Here is a 17,886-nt window from a genome sequence, read left to right as displayed (position 1 = left end):
AACACTGTTTAAACAGTACAAGTATCTAAACAGTTCCTGGATCAACACTGTTGAAACAGTACCAGTATCTAAACAGTTCCTGAATCAACACTGTTTGAACAGTACCAGTGTCTAAACAGTTCCTGAATCAACACTGTTTAAACAGTACCAGTGTCTTAACAGTTCTTGAATCAACACTGTTTAAACAGTACAAGTATCTAAACAGTTCCTGAATCAACACTGTTTAAACAGTACCAGTATCTAAACAGTTCCTGAATCAACACTGTTTAAACAGTACCAGTTTCTAAGCAGTTCCTGAATCAACATTGTTAGAACAGTACCAGTTTCTAAACAGTTCCTGAATCAAAACTATTTAAACAGTACAAGTTTCTTAACAGTTCCCTGAATCAACACTGTTTAAACAATACCAGTATCTAAACAGTTCCTGAATCAACACTGTTTGAACAGTACCAGTTTCTAAACAGTTCCTGAATCAACACTGTTAACACAGTACCAGTTTCTAAACAGTTCCTGAATCAAAACTGTTTAAACAATACCAGTATCTAAACAGATCCTGAATCAACACTGTTTAAACAGTACAAGTTTCTAAACAGTTCCTGAATTAACACTGTTTAAACAGTACCAGTGTCTTAACAGTTCTTGAATCAACACTGTTTAAACAGTACCAGTATCTAAACAGTTCTTGAGTCAACACTGTTTAAACAGTACCAGTTTCTAAGCAGTTCCTGAATCAACACTGTTAAAACAGTCCCAGTATCTAAAGAGTTCATGAATCAACACTGTTTAAACAGTACCAGTATCTAAACAATTCCTGAATCAACACTGTTTAAACAGTACCAGTTTCTAAGCAGTTCCTGAATCAACATTGTTAGAACAGTACCAGTTTCTAAAACAGTTCCTGAATCAACACTGTTGAAACAGTACAAGTATCTAAACAGTTCCTGGATCAACACTGTTGAAACAGTACCAGTATGTAAACAGATCCTGAATCAACACTGTTTAAACAGTACAAGTTTCTAAACAGTTCCTGAATTAACACTGTTTAAACAGTACCAGTGTCTTAACAGTTCTTGAATCAACACTGTTTAAACAGTACAAGTATCTAAACAGTTCCTGAATCAAGACTGTTTAAATAGTACCAGTGTCTAAAGAGTTCATGAATCAACACTGTTTAAACAGTACCAGTATCTAAACAGATCCTGAATCAACACTGTTTAAACAGTACCAGTATCTAAACAGTTCCTGAATCAACACTGTTTAAACAGTACCAGTTTCTGAGCAGTTCCTGAATCAACATTGTTAGAACAGTACCAGTTTCTAAACAGTTCCTGAATCAAAACTATTTAAACAGTACAAGTTTCTTAACAGTTCCCTGAATCAACACTGTTTAAACAATACCAGTATCTAAACAGTTCCTGAATCAACACTGTTTAAACAGTACCAGTTTCTTAAAACTTCTTGAATCAACACTGTTAAAACAGTACCAGTATCTAAACAGTTTCTGGATCAACACTGTTTAAACAGTACCAGTATCTTAACAGTTCCTGGATCAAAACTGTTTAAATAGTACAAGTTTCTTAGCAGTTCCCTGAATCAACACTGTTTAAACAGTTCCAGTATCCAAACAGTTCCTGGATCAACACTGTTTAAACAGTACCAGTATCTTCACAGTTCCAGAATCAGCACTGTTTAAACAGTACAAGTTTCTAAACAGTTTCTGAAACAACATTGTTAAAACAGTACAAGTACCTAAACAGACCCTGAATCAACAGTTTTTAAACAGTACCAGTTTCTAAACAGTTCCTGAATCAACACTGTTAAAACAGTACCAGATTCCAACAGTTCCTGAATCAACACTGTTTAAACCGTACCAGCTTCTAAACGGGTCCTGAATCAACACTGTTTAAACAGTACCAGTATCTAAACAGTTCCTGAATCAACACTGTTTAAACAGTACCAGTTTCTAAACAGTTCCTGAATCAACAGTTTGAACAGTACCAGTATCTAAACAGTTCCTGAATCAACACTGTAGAAACAGTACCAGTTTCTAAACAGTTCCTGAATCAACACTGTTTTAACAGTATCAGTATCTAAACAGTTCTTGAGTCAACACTGTTTAAACAGTACCAGTATCTAAACAGTTCCTATATCAACACTGTTTAAACAGTACCAGTATCTAAACAGTTCCTGAGTCAACACTGTTTAAAAAGTACAAGTATCTAAACAGTTCCTGAATCAACACTGTTTTAACAGTATCAGTATCTAAACAGTTCTTGAGTCAACACTGTTTAAACAGTACCAGTATCTAAACAGTTCCTATATCAACACTGTTTAAACAGTACCAGTATCTAAACAGTTCCTGAGTCAACACTGTTTAAACAGTACCAGTATCTAAACAGTTCCTGAGTCAACACTGTTTAAACAGTACCAGTATCTAAACAGTTCCTGAGTCAACACTGTTTAAACATTACCAGTATCTAAACAGTTCGTGAATCAACACTGTTTAAACAGTACCAGTATCTAAAGAGTTCGTGAATCAACACTGTTTAAACAGTACCAGTATCTAAACAGTTCCTGAATCAACACTGTTTAAACAGTATCAGTATCTAAACAGTTCCTCAGTCAACACTGTTTAAACAGTACCAGTATCTAAACAGTTCCTGAGTCAACACTGTTTAAACAGTACCAGTATCTAAACAGTTCGTGAATCAACACTGTTTAAACAGTACCAGTATCTAAACAGTTCCTGAATCAACACTGTTTAAACAGTATCAGTATCTAAACAGTTCCTCAGTCAACACTGTTTAAACAGTACCAGTATCTAAACAGTTCCTGAGTCAACACTGTTTAAACATTTCCAGTATCTAAACAGTTCGTGAATCAACACTGTTTAAACAGTACCAGTATCTAAACAGTTCCTGAGTCAACACTGTTTAAAAAGTACCAGTATCTAAACAGTTCCTGAATCAACACTGTTTAAACAGTACCAGTTTCTAAACAGTTCCTGAGTCAACACTGTTTAAAAAGTACCATTATCTAAACAGTTCCTGAATCAACACTGTTTAAACAGTACCAGTATCTAAACAGTTCCTGAGTCAACACTGTTTAAACAGTACCAGTATCTAAACAGTTCCTGAATCAACACTGTTGAAACAGTACCAGTATCTAAACAGTTCCTGAGTCAACACTGTTTAAACAGTACCAGTATCTAAACAGTTCCTGAGTCAACACTGTTTAAACATTACCAGTATCTAAACAGTTCGTGAATCAACACTGTTTAAACAGTACCAGTATCTAAACAGTTCCTGAGTCAACACTGTTTAAACAGTACCAGTATCTAAACAGTTCCTGAGTCAACACTGTTTAAACATTACCAGTATCTAAACAGTTCGTGAATCAACACTGTTTAAACAGTATCAGTATCTAAACAGTTCCTCAGTCAACACTGTTTAAACAGTACCAGTATCTAAACAGTTCCTGAGTCAACACTGTTTAAACAGTACCAGTATCTAAAGAGTTCGTGAATCAACACTGTTTAAACAGTACCAGTATCTAAACAGTTCCTGAGTCAACACTGTTTAAACAGTACCAGTATCTAAACAGTTCCTGAGTCAACACTGTTTAAACATTACCAGTATCTAAACAGTTCGTGAATCAACACTGTTTAAACAGTACCAGTATCTAAACAGTTCCTCAGTCAACACTGTTTAAACAGTACCAGTATCTAAACAGTTCCTGAGTCAACACTGTTTAAACATTACCAGTATCTAAACAGTTCGTGAATCAACACTGTTTAAACAGTACCAGTATCTAAACAGTTCCTGAGTCAACACTGTTTAAACAGTACCAGTATCTAAACAGTTCCTGAATCAACACTGTTTAAACAGTACCAGTATCTAAACAGTTCCTGAGTCAACACTGTTTAAACAGTACCAGTATCTAAACAGTTCCTGAGTCAACACTGTTTAAACAGTACCAGTATCTAAACAGTTCCTGAGTCAACATTGTTTAAACATTACCAGTATCTAAACAGTTCGTGAATCAACACTGTTTAAACAGTATCAGTATCTAAACAGTTCCTCAGTCAACACTGTTTAAACAGTACCAGTATCTAAACAGTTCCTGAGTCAACACTGTTTAAACAGTACCAGTATCTAAAGAGTTCGTGAATCAACACTGTTTAAACAGTACCAGTATCTAAACAGTTCCTGAGTCAACACTGTTTAAACAGTACCAGTATCTAAACAGTTCCTGAGTCAACACTGACTTCTAGCAACAACACATAAAAGTAATGTGGTGACAGGATGTGATGAAAGGGATTTCAGAATAAAAGCCTCCCGACCTCCTTCTGTTGTCTCTCCAGCTCCTTCATCCTGATCTCTCTCGCCTCCGCCCTCGCTGCTCTCTTCGCCGCCAGCCGCGCCTCCGCCTGACAAAAAAAACCCATTAATAATCATTAATGAATAATGGACACTAATAAATACTTAATCAGTTTGATTTAACTATGTTGAACATTTTTCATTTGTGAATTTTATTTTTTTATGTGGACTAAAACTTCCTGGAATAGAAACAAAGCCTTACATTAGGACAGACTGTATTAGAAGATTTACGGTAACACTAAGAACCCGGCCTTACATCAGGACAGGCTGTATTAGAAGATTTACTGTAACACTAAAAACCGGGCCTTACATCAGGACAGGCTGTATTAGAAGTAATGTTGACAGGTAACATTAAGAACAGGCCTTATTTCAGAATAAGGCCTAGAAGATTTACTGTAACACTAAAAACCGGGCCTTACATCAGGACAGGCTGTATTAGAAGGTTTACGGTAACATTAAGAACCAGGCCTTACATTAGGACAGGCTGTATTAGAAGGTTTACTGTAACACAAAAAACCGGGCCTTACATTAGGACAGGCTGTATTAGAAGGTTTACGGTAACAGTAAGAACCGGGCCTTACATTAGGACAGGCTGTATTAGAAGGTTTACGGTAACAGTAAGAACCGGGCCTTACATTAGGACAGGCTGTATTAGAAGGTTTACTGTAACACTAAGAACCCGGCCTTACTTCAGGACAGGCTGTATTAGAAGAACCAGGCCTTACATCAGGACAGGCTGTATTAGAAGGTTTACTGTAACAGTAAGAACCGGGCCTTACATTAGGACAGGCTGTATTAGAAGGTTTACGGTAACATTAAGAACCGGGCCTTACATTAGGACAGGCTGTATTAGAAGGTTTACGGTAACATTAAGAACCAGGCCTTACATTAGGACAGGCTGTATTAGAAGGTTTACTGTAACACAAAAAACCGGGCCTTACATTAGGACAGGCTGTATTAGAAGGTTTACGGTAACAGTAAGAACCGGGCCTTACATTAGGACAGGCTGTATTAGAAGGTTTACGGTAACAGTAAGAACCGGGCCTTACATTAGGACAGGCTGTATTAGAAGGTTTACTGTAACACTAAGAACCCGGCCTTACTTCAGGACAGGCTGTATTAGAAGATTTACGGTAACACTAAGAACCGGGCCTTACATCAGGACAGGCTGTATTAGAAGGTTTACGGTAACAGTAAGAACCCGGCCTTACATCAGGACAGGCTGTATTAGAAGATTTACTGTAACACTAAAAACCGGGCCTTACATCAGGACAGGCTGTATTAGAAGGTTTACGGTAACATTAAGAACCAGGCCTTACATTAGGACAGGCTGTATTAGAAGGTTTACTGTAACACAAAAAACCGGGCCTTACATCAGGACAGGCTGTATTAGAAGGTTTACGGTAACATTAAGAACCAGGCCTTACATTAGGACAGGCTGTATGAGAAGGTTTACTGTAACACAAAAAACCGGGCCTTACATCAGGACAGGCTGTATTAGAAGGTTTACTGTAACACTTAGAACCCGGCCTTACATCAGGACAGGCTGTGGCTAGCCGGGCCTTACATTAGGACAGGCTGTATTAGAAGGTTTACGGTAACATTAAGAACCAGGCCTTACATTAGGACAGGCTGTATTAGAAGGTTTACTGTAACACAAAAAACCGGGCCTTACATCAGGACAGGCTGTATTAGAAGGTTTACGGTAACATTAAGAACCAGGCCTTACATTAGGACAGGCTGTATGAGAAGGTTTACTGTAACACAAAAAACCGGGCCTTACATCAGGACAGGCTGTATTAGAAGGTTTACTGTAACACAAAAAACCGGGCCTTACATCAGGACAGGCTGTATTAGAAGGTTTACGGTAACATTAAGAACCAGGCCTTACATTAGGACAGGCTGTATGAGAAGGTTTACTGTAACACAAAAAACCGGGCCTTACATCAGGACAGGCTGTATTAGAAGATTTACGGTAACACTTAGAACCGGGCCTTACATCAGGACAGGCTGTATTAGAAGGTTTACGGTAACACTAAAAACCGGGCCTTACATCAGGACAGGCTGTATTAGAAGGTTTACGGTAACAGTAAGAACCGGGCCTTACATTAGGACAGGCTGTATTAGAAGATTTAAGGAAACAGTAAGAACCGGGCCTTACATTAGGACAGGCTGTATTAGAAGATTTAAGGAAACAGTAAGAACCGGGCCTTACATTAGGACAGGCTGTATTAGAAGGTTTACTGTAACAGTAAGAACCGGGCCTTACATCAGGACAGGCTGTATTAGAAGGTTTACTGTAACAGTAAGAACCGGGCCTTACATTAGGACAGGCTGTATTAGAAGGTTTACGGTAACATTAAGAACCGGGCCTTACATTAGGACAGGCTGTATTAGAAGATTTAAGGAAACAGTAAGAACCGGGCCTTACATTAGGACAGGCTGTATTAGAAGGTTTACGGTAACCTTAAGAACCAGGCCTTACATTAGGACAGGCTATATTAGAAGGTTTACTGTAACACAAAAAACCGGGCCTTACATTAGGACAGGCTGTATTAGAAGGTTTACTGTAACACAAAAAACCGGGCCTTACATTAGGACAGGCTGTATTAGAAGGTTTACGGTAACAGTAAGAACCGGGCCTTACATTAGGACAGGCTGTATTAGAAGGTTTACGGTAACAGTAAGAACCGGGCCTTACATTAGGACAGGCTGTATTAGAAGGTTTACTGTAACACTAAGAACCCTGCCTTACTTCAGGACAGGCTGTATTAGAAGATTTACGGTAACACTAAGAACCGGGCCTTACATCAGGACAGGCTGTATTAGAAGGTTTACGGTAACAGTAAGAACCCGGCCTTACATCAGGACAGGCTGTATTAGAAGATTTACTGTAACACTAAAAACCGGGCCTTACATCAGGACAGGCTGTATTAGAAGGTTTACGGTAACATTAAGAACCAGGCCTTACATTAGGACAGGCTGTATTAGAAGGTTTACTGTAACACAAAAAACCGGGCCTTACATCAGGACAGGCTGTATTAGAAGATTTACGGTAACACTTAGAAACCGGCCTTACATCAGGACAGGCTGTATTAGAAGGTTTACGGTAACACTAAAAACCGGGCCTTACATTAGGACAGGCTGTATTAGAAGGTTTACGGTAACAGTAAGAACCGGGCCTTACATCAGGACAGGCTGTATTAGAAGATTTACGGTAACAGTAAGAACAGGGCCTTACATCAGGACAGGCTGTATTAGAAGATTTACGGTAACATTAAGAACCGGGCCTTACATTAGGACAGGCTGTATTAGGAGGTTTACGGTAACATTAAGAACCGGGCCTTACATCAGGACAGGCTGTATTAGAAGGTTATGGTAACACTAAAAACCGGGCCTTACATCAGGACGGGCTGTATTAGAAGGTTTACGGTAACAGTAAGAACCGGGCCTTACATTAGGACGGGCTGTATTAGAAGGTTTACGGTAACAGTAAGAACCGGGCCTTACATTAGGACAGGCTGTATTAGAAGATTTAAGGAAACAGTAAGAACCGGGCCTTACATTAGGACAGGCTGTATTAGAAGGTTTACTGTAACAGTAAGAACCGGGCCTTACATTAGGACAGGCTGTATTAGAAGGTTTACGGTAACATTAAGAACCGGGCCTTACATTAGGACAGGCTGTATTAGAAGATTTAAGGAAACAGTAAGAACCGGGCCTTACATTAGGACAGGCTGTATTAGAAGGTTTACGGTAACATTAAGAACCGGGCCTTACATCAGGACAGGCTGTATTAGAAGATTTAAGGAAACAGTAAGAACCGGGCCTTACATTAGGACAGGCTGTATTAGAAGGTTTACGGTAACATTAAGAACCGGGCCTTACATCAGGACAGGCTGTATTAGAAGATTTAAGGAAACAGTAAGAACCGGGCCTTACATTAGGACAGGCTGTATTAGAAGATTTACGGTAACATTAAGAACCGGGCCTTACATAAGGACAGGCTGTATTAGAAGATTTACGGTAACATTAAGATCCAGGCCTTACATCAGGACAGGCTGTATTAGAAGATTTACTGTAACACAAAAAACCGGGCCTTACATTAGGACAGGCTGTATTAGAAGGTTTACTGTAACACAAAAAACCGGGCCTTACATCAGGACAGGCTGTATTAGAAGGTTTACTGTAACACTAAGAACCCGGCCTTACTTCAGGACAGGCTGTATTAGAAGATTTACGGTAACATTAAGAACCGGGCCTTACATTAGGACAGGCTGTATTAGAAGGTTTACTGTAACAGTAAGAACCGGGCCTTACATTAGGACAGGCTGTATTAGAAGATTTAAGGAAACATTAAGAACCGGGCCTTACATTAGGACAGGCTGTATGAGAAGATTTAAGGAAACATTAAGAACCGGGCCTTACATTAGGACAGGCTGTATTAGAAGATATAAGGAAACATTAAGAACCGGGCCTTACATCAGGACAGGCTGTATTAGAAGGTTTACGGTAACATTAAGAACCGGGCCTTACATCAGGACAGGCTGTATTAGAAGGTTTACGGTAACATTAAGAACAGGGCCTTACATCAGGACAGGCTGTATTAGAAGGTTTACGGTAACAGTAAGAACCGGGCCTCACATCAGGACAGGCTGTATTAGAAGGTTTACGGTAACAGTAAGAACCGGGCCTCACATCAGGACAGGCTGTATTAGAAGGTTTACGGTAACAGTAAGAACCCGGCCTAACAACAGGACAGGCTGTATTAGAAGATTTACAGTCAGATAATACTTCTATTTTTTTGTCCAGCAGGGGGGTGTCTCTCTGTCTACCTACTGGAATGTGGATCATCCACCTATCCTCATTGCAGGAGACCACACCTTCCATCACCATGACAACAAGAGCACACCTGAGAGGAGCATGAAGGTGAGCCAGTCTGACAGGAAATTCCAGATGAAGAGGACAGACGCAACCAAGAACAAAGACAAGGAACTGATCTGTCTAAGGGATGATCAGAGCCTCACGATACTCAAGGGTATGGCAGGTAAACAAGGAGTAAACAAGGAGAAGACAGGGGGTAGAGAAGAGGTAAACAAGGAGTAAACAAGGAGAAGACAGGGGGTAAACAAGAGGTAAACAAGGACTAAACAAGGAGAAGACAGGGGGTAGACAAGAGGTAAACAAGGAGTAAACAAGGAGAAGACAGGGGGTAAACAAGGAGAGTACAAGGACTAAACAAGGAGAAGACAGGGGGTAGACAAGAGGTAAACAAGGAGTAAACAAGGAGAAGACAGGGGGTAGACAAGTGGTAAACAAGGACTAAACAAGGAGAAGACAGGGGGTAAACAAGAGGTAAACAAGGACTAAACAAGGAGAAGACAGGGGGTAGACAAGAGGTAAACAAGGAGTAAACAAGGAGAAGACAGGGGGTAGACAAGTGGTAAACAAGGACTAAACAAGGAGAAGACAGGGGGTAAACAAGAGGTAAACAAGGACTAAACAAGGAGAAGACAGGGGGTAAACAAGAGGTAAACAAGGAGTAAACAAGGAGAAGACAGGGGGTAAACAAGAGGTAAACAAGGAGTAAACAAGGAGAAGACAGGGGGTAAACAAGAGGTAAACAAGGAGTAAACAAGGAGAAGACAGGGGGTAAACAAGAGGTAAACAAGGAGTAAACAAGGAGAAGACAGGGGGTAAACAAGAGGTAAACAAGGAGTAAACAAGGAGAAGACAGGGGGTAAACAAGGAGTAATCAAGGAGTAAACAAGGAGAAGACAGGGGGTAGACAAGAGGTAAACAAGGACTAAACAAGGAGAAGACAGGGGGTAAACAAGAGGTAAACAAGGAGTAAACAAGGAGAAGACAGGGGGTAAACAAGGAGTAATCAAGGAGTAAACAAGGAGAAGACAGGGGGGAAACAAGAGGTACACAAGGACTAAACAAGGAGAAGACAGGGGGTAAACAAGAGGTAAACAAGGACTAAACAAGGAGAAGACAGGGGGTAAACAAGAGGTAAACAAGGAGTAAACAAGGAGAATACAGGGGGTAAACAAGAGGTACACAAGGACTAAACAAGGAGAAGACAGGGGGTAAACAAGAGGTAAACAAGGAGTAAACAAGGAGAAGACAGGGGGTAGACAAGTGGTAAACAAGGAGTAAACAAGGAGAAGACAGGGGGTAAACAAGTGGTAAACAAGGAGTAAACAAGGAGAAGACAGGGGGTAAACAAGGAGAGTACAAGGAGTAAACAAGGAGAAGACAGGGGGTAAACAAGGAGAGTACAAGGGGTAAACAAGGAGAATACAGGGGTAAACAAGGAGTAAACAAGGAGAAGACAGGGGGTAAACAAGGAGTAAACAAGGAGTAAACAAGGAGAATACAGGGGGTAAACAAGGAGTAAACAAGGAGTAAACAAGGAGAATACAGGGGGTAAACAAGGAGTAAACAAGGAGAATACAGGGGTAAACAAGGAGTAAACAAGGAGTAAACAAGGAGAATACAGGGGTAAACAAGGAGTAAACAAGGAGTAAACAAGGAGAAGACGGGGGTAAACAAGGAGTAAACAAGGAGTAAACAAGGAGAAGACAGGGGTAAACAAGGAGTAAACAAGGAGAATACAGGGGTAAACAAGGAGTAAACAAGGAGTAAACAAGGAGTAAACAAGGAGAAGACAGGGGGTAAACAAGGAGTAAACAAGGAGTAAACAAGGAGAATACAGGGGGTAAACAAGGAGTAAACAAGGAGTAAACAAGGAGTAAACAAGGAGAATACAGGGGGTAAACAAGGAGTAAACAAGGAGAATACAAGGAGTAAACAAGGAGTAAACAAGGAGTAAACAAGGAGTAAACAAGGAGAATACAGGGGGTAAACAAGGAGTAAACAAGGAGAATACAGGGGGTAAACAAGGAGTAAACAAGGAGTAAACAAGGAGAATACAGGGGGTAAACAAGGAGTAAACAAGGAGTAAACAAGGAGTAAACAAGGAGAATACAGGGGGTAAACAAGGAGTAAACAAGGAGAATACAGGGGTAAACAAGGAGTAAACAAGGAGAATACAGGGGGTAAACAAGGAGTAAACAAGGAGTAAACAAGGAGAATACAGGGGTAAACAAGAAGTAATCAAGGAGTAAACAAGGAGAATACAGGGGTAAACAAGAAGTAATCAAGGAGTAAACAAGGAGAATACAGGGGTAAACAAGGAGTAAACAAGGAGAATACAGGGGATAAACAAGGAGTAAACAAGGAGAATACAGGGGTAAACAAGGAGTAAACAAGGAGAATACAGGGGGTAAACAAGGGGTAAACAAGGAGAATACAGGGGTAAACAAGAAGTAATCAAGGAGTAAACAAGGAGAATACAGGGGATAAACAAGGAGTAAACAAGGAGAATACAGGGGGTAAACAAGGGGTAAACAAGGAGAATACAGGGGTAAACAAGAAGTAATCAAGGAGTAAACAAGGAGAATACAGGGGTAAACAAGAAGTAATCAAGGAGTAAACAAGGAGAAGACAGGGGGTAGACAAGAGGTAAACAAGGACTAAACAAGGAGAAGACAGGGGGTAAACAAGGAGAGTACAAGGGGTAAACAAGGAGTAAACAAGGAGTAAACAAGGAGAATACAGGGGTAAACAAGAGGTAAACAAGGAGAAAACAAGGAGAAGACAGGGGGTAAACAAGAGGTAAACAAGGAGTAAACAAGGAGAAGACAGGGGGTAAACAAGTGGTAAACAAGGAGTAAACAAGGAGAAGACAGGGGGTAAACAAGTGGTAAACAAGGAGTAAACAAGGAGAATACAGGGGGTAAACAAGAGGTAAACAAGGACTAAACAAGGAGAAGACAGGGGGTAGACAAGAGGTAAACAAGGAGTAAACAAGGAGAAGACAGGGGGTAGACAAGTGGTAAACAAGGAGTAAACAAGGAGAAGACAGGGGGTAGACAAGTGGTAAACAAGGAGTAAACAAGGAGAAGACAGGGGGTAAACAAGTGGTAAACAAGGAGTAAACAAGGAGAAGACAGGGGGTAGACAAGAGGTAAACAAGGACTAAACAAGGAGAAGACAGGGGGTAGACAAGAGGTAAACAAGGAGTAAACAAGGAGAAGACAGGGGGTAGACAAGTGGTAAACAAGGAGTAAACAAGGAGAAGACAGGGGGTAAACAAGTGGTAAACAAGGAGTAAACAAGGAGAAGACAGGGGGTAAACAAGTGGTAAACAAGGAGTAAACAAGGAGAAGACAGGGGGTAAACAAGTGGTAAACAAGGAGTAAACAAGGAGAATACAGGGGGTAAACAAGGAGAGTACAAGGAGTAAACAAGGAGAAGACAGGGGGTAAACAAGAGGTAAACAAGGAGTAAACAAGGAGAAGACAGGGGGTAAACAAGTGGTAAACAAGGAGTAAACAAGGAGAATACAGGGGGTAAACAAGGAGAGTACAAGGACTAAACAAGGAGAAGACAGGGGGTAAACAAGAGGTAAACAAGGAGTAAACAAGGAGAAGACAGGGGGTAGACAAGTGGTAAACAAGGAGTAAACAAGGAGAAGACAGGGGGTAAACAAGTGGTAAACAAGGAGTAAACAAGGAGAAGACAGGGGGTAAACAAGTGGTAAACAAGGAGTAAACAAGGAGAATACAGGGGGTAAACAAGGAGAGTACAAGGAGTAAACAAGGAGAAGACAGGGGGTAAACAAGAGGTAAACAAGGAGTAAACAAGGAGAATACAGGGGTAAACAAGGAGTAAACAAGGAGAAGACAGGGGGTAAACAAGAGGTAAACAAGGAGTAAACAAGGAGAAGACAGGGGGTAGACAAGTGGTAAACAAGGAGTAAACAAGGAGAAGACAGGGGGTAAACAAGTGGTAAACAAGGAGTAAACAAGGAGAAGACAGGGGGTAAACAAGTGGTAAACAAGGAGTAAACAAGGAGAAGACAGGGGGGAAACAAGAGGTACACAAGGACTAAACAAGGAGAAGACAGGGGGTAAACAAGAGGTAAACAAGGAGTAAACAAGGAGAAGACAGGGGGTAAACAAGGAGTAATCAAGGAGTAAACAAGGAGAAGACAGGGGGGAAACAAGAGGTACACAAGGACTAAACAAGGAGAAGACAGGGGGTAAACAAGGAGTAAACAAGGAGTAAACAAGGAGAATACAGGGGTAAACAAGGAGTAAACAAGGAGAATACAGGGGTAAACAAGGAGTAAACAAGGAGTAAACAAGGAGAATACAGGGGTAAACAAGGAGTAAACAAGGAGAATACAGGGGTAAACAAGGAGTAAACAAGGAGAATACAGGGGGTAAACAAGGAGTAAACAAGGAGTAAACAAGGAGAATACAGGGGTAAACAAGGAGTAAACAAGGAGAATACAGGGGTAAACAAGGAGTAAACAAGGAGAAGACAGGGGGTAAACAAGGAGTAAACAAGGAGAATACAGGGGGTAAACAAGGAGTAAACAAGGAGTAAACAAGGAGAATACAGGGGTAAACAAGAAGTAATCAAGGAGTAAACAAGGAGAATACAGGGGTAAACAAGAAGTAATCAAGGAGTAAACAAGGAGTAAACAAGGAGAATACAGGGGTAAACAAGGAGTAAACAAGGAGAATACAGGGGTAAACAAGGAGTAAACAAGGAGAATACAGGGGTAAACAAGGAGTAATCAAGGAGAATACAGGGGGTAAACAAGGAGTAAACAAGGAGAATACAGGGGGTAAACAAGGAGTAATCAAGGAGAATACAGGGGGTAAACAAGGAGTAAACAAGGAGTAAACAAGGAGTAAACAAGGAGAATACAGGGGTAAACAAGGAGTAAACAAGGAGAATACAGGGGGTAAACAAGGAGTAAACAAGGAGTAAACAAGGAGAATACAGGGGTAAACAAGGAGTAAACAAGGAGAATACAGGGGTAAACAAGGAGTAAACAAGGAGAATACAGGGGTAAACAAGGAGAATACAGGGGGTAAACAAGAAGTAATCAAGGAGTAAACAAGGAGAATACAGGGGTAAACAAGGGGTAAACAAGGAGAATACAGGGGGTAAACAAGAAGTAATCAAGGAGTAAACAAGGAGAATACAGGGGGTAAACAAGGAGAATACAGGGGGTAAACAAGGAGAATACAGGGGGTAAACAAGGAGTAAACAAGGAGAATACAGGGGTAAACAAGGAGTAAACGAGGAGTAAACAAGGAGAATACAGGGGGTAAACAAGAAGTAATCAAGGAGTAAACAAGGAGAATACAGGGGGTAAACAAGGAGAATACAGGGGTAAACAAGGGGTAAACAAGGAGAATACAGGGGGTAAACAAGGGGTAAACAAGGAGAATACAGGGGGTAATCAAGGAGTAAACAAGGAGAATACAGGGGGTAAACAAGGAGAATACAGGGGGTAAACAAGGAGTAAACAAGGAGAATACAGGGGTAAACAAGGAGTAAACGAGGAGTAAACAAGGAGAATACAGGGGTAAACAAGGGGTAAACAAGGAGAATACAGGGGTAAACAAGGAGTAAACAAGGAGTAAACAAGGGTAAACAAGAAGTAATCAAGGGGTAAACAAGGAGAATACAGGGGTAAACAAGGGGTAAACAAGGAGAATACAGGGGTAAACAAGAAGTAATCAAGGAGTAAACAAGGAGAATACAGGGGGTAAACAAGGAGTAAACAAGGAGAATACAGGGGGTAAACAAGAAGTAATCAAGGAGTAAACAAGGAGAATACAGGGGGTAAACAAGGAGAATACAGGGGGTAAACAAGGAGTAAACAAGGAGAATACAGGGGGTAAACAAGGAGTAAACAAGGAGTAAACAAGGAGAATACAGGGGTAAACAAGGAGTAAACAAGGAGTAAACAAGGAGAATACAGGGGGTAAACAAGGAGTAAACAAGGAGTAAACAAGGAGAATACAGGGGGTAAACAAGGAGAATACAGGGGGTAAACAAGGAGTAAACAAGGAGAATACAGGGGGTAAACAAGGGGTAAACAAGGAGAATAACGGGGGTAAACAAGGAGAATACAGGGGTAAACAAGGGGTAAACAACGAGAATACAGGGGTTAAACAAGGAGTAAACAAGGAGAATACAGGGGGTAAACAAGGGGTAAACAAGGAGAATACAGGGGGTAAACAAGGGGTAAACAAGGAGAATACAGGGGGTAAACAAGGAGTAAACAAGGAGAATACAGGGGGTAAACAAGGGGTAAACAAGGAGAATACAGGGGTAAACAAGGAGAATACAGGGGGTAAACAAGGGGTAAACAAGGAGAATACAGGGGGTAAACAAGGAGTAAACAAGGAGAATACAGGGGGTAAACAAGGGGTAAACAAGGAGAATACAGGGGGTAAACAAGGAGTAAACAAGGAGAATACAGGGGGTAAACAAGGGGTAAACAAGGAGAATACAGGAGTAGACAAGGGGTAAATAAATGGTGAATATAGTAAATAGGCCTGAACCAGAGGGTAAATAGAGATTAAAATAGACAGAGTAAACAGGAAGTGAAGAAGAAGTAAACAGGAAGTAGAGATAAAGTGCAGATGACATAGAGGCTGTCTGTGTGATGGCGGTGGCGTACAGTCCTAGCCTGGCTGGTGTTTTGTGTCTATGGTGTGTTTCTGTAGAGGATTACAGGATGGAGGTCAGTAGGTCACTGCCGTTACCATGGAGACCACAGAACCAGAACAAAGACTGGCCTTACAGCTCACACCCTGGAGTCTGAGTACCTGATCAGGTATGAGACTCAGCTGGGTCTCAGCCCAGCTGGAGGGAACCTATGCCCTTCACAATAAAAGTCCTCAGTGGCTCTGGCAGGATGGATAGTGCCCTTCACAATAAAAGTCCCAAGTGGTTCTGGCAGGGTGGATAGTGCCCTTCACAATAAAAGTCCCAAGTGGTTCTGGCAGGGTGAATAGTGCCCTTCACAATAAAAGTCCCAAGTGGTTCTGGCAGGGTGGATAATGCCCTTCACAATAAAAGTCCCAAGTGGATCTGGCAGGGTGGATAGTGCCCTTCACAATAAAAGTCCTCAGTGGTTCTGGCAGGGTGGATAGTGCCCTTCACAATAAAAGTCCTCAGTGGTTCTGGCAGGGTGGATAGTGCCCTTCACAATAAAAGTCCTCAGTGGATCTGGCAGGGTGGATAGTGCCCTTCACAATAAAAGTCCTCAGTGGACCTGGCAGGGTGGATAGTGCCCTTCACAATAAAAGTCCTCAGTGGTTCTGGCAGGGTGGATAGTGCCCTTCACAATAAAAGTCCTCAGTGGTTCTGGCAGGGTGGATAGTGCCCTTCACAATAAAAGTCCTCAGTGGATCTGGCAGGGTGGATAGTGCCCTTCACAATAAAAGTCCTCAGTGGTTCTGGCAGGGTGGATAGTGCCCTTCACAATAAAAGTCCTCAGTGTTCATGGTGAAGGGTGTTACTCGGTCCCAGGACCCATGAGGTGGATCTCGTCCTCCACTAGGGGGTCTGTCTACGGCCCTGGTCTCTGAGGTCTGTGTTGATCCTGACTAGATGAAGCAGACTTTGATCCTAATCCTGTTTCTCTGCTCCTATCTTCCTCCTCAGACCCTCCACCTTCATCACTTTTTACAATCAAGAACTTTTATGGACATTTTTTTGGACCTGTTTGTATTTCTAGAGAGATTCACTGGAAGTTTTGATTTATTTATTTATTTATTTTTGTTTAAATATTCTCATAGGATTCTGGGAAATTTGTTTGGATGTCCGAGGGAATTTTGGGGGAATTCTCAGGTTCAAGTTTTAAGTTTGTGGAGTTTAATTTGACTGTTTTGGCGTGGATACTTTTAAGAAATATCAAGGATACGTCTCTAAGTTTGTTTGGATGTTTCAGGAGATCTCCCAGGATTTTCATGGGACATTCTGAAGGAGTGTATTTAAAAAATTATGGGGTTTGATAAGAAAATTTAGGGTGAATTTGCCTTGAGATTTTGGGGCAATTGCTTGAAAATGCAACACACACACAACACACACAACAACAACACAACACACAAACACACACACAACACACACAGACTGAAGGTGAACACACACAACACACACACAACACACACAACACAATAACCACACAACACACATCAATAACATCACACGACACACACAACACAATAACTGATCACAACTGATCAATAACAGATCAATATCTGATCACACACTGATCAATAACTGATCAATAACAGATCAATAACTGATCACACAACACATCAATAACACACACAACACATCATCACAACTGATCACACTGATCAACACACATCAATATCTGATCAGTAACTGATCAATAACTGATCAATAACAGATCAATAACTGATCAATATCTGATCAATAACTGATCAATATCTGATCAATAACTGATCAATAACTGATCAATAACAGATCAATAACTGATCAATATCTGATCAATAACTGATCAATAACAGATCAATAACTGATCAATATCTGATCAATAACTGATCAATAACAGATCAATAACCGATCAATAACCGATCGATAACTGATCAATAAC

The 17,886-nt window shown here is 40.8% G+C and overlaps 1 protein-coding gene across 6 annotated transcripts in view; it reads right to left on the bottom strand.

Annotated features, from left to right (window-relative positions):
- The window catches only part of lrrfip1b (leucine rich repeat (in FLII) interacting protein 1b), a 67,969-nt gene that overhangs the window by 45,233 nt on the left and 4,850 nt on the right, over window positions 1–17,886 (bottom strand). For all 6 annotated transcript variants that reach the window (XM_041782073.1, XM_041782076.1, XM_041782074.1 and 3 more), the window contains exon 2: window positions 4,343–4,429. In XM_041782073.1, coding sequence (XP_041638007.1) covers window positions 4,343–4,429 — 87 coding nt within the window. The remainder of the gene's footprint in view (window positions 1–4,342; window positions 4,430–17,886) is intronic.

This window comes from Cheilinus undulatus, linkage group 24, assembly GCF_018320785.1.
Source record: "Cheilinus undulatus linkage group 24, ASM1832078v1, whole genome shotgun sequence".
Classification (NCBI taxonomy): domain Eukaryota; kingdom Metazoa; phylum Chordata; class Actinopteri; order Labriformes; family Labridae; genus Cheilinus; species Cheilinus undulatus.
The sequence above is the reverse complement of the archived record's forward strand: the minus strand, read 5'-3'. Positions and strand labels throughout refer to the sequence as shown.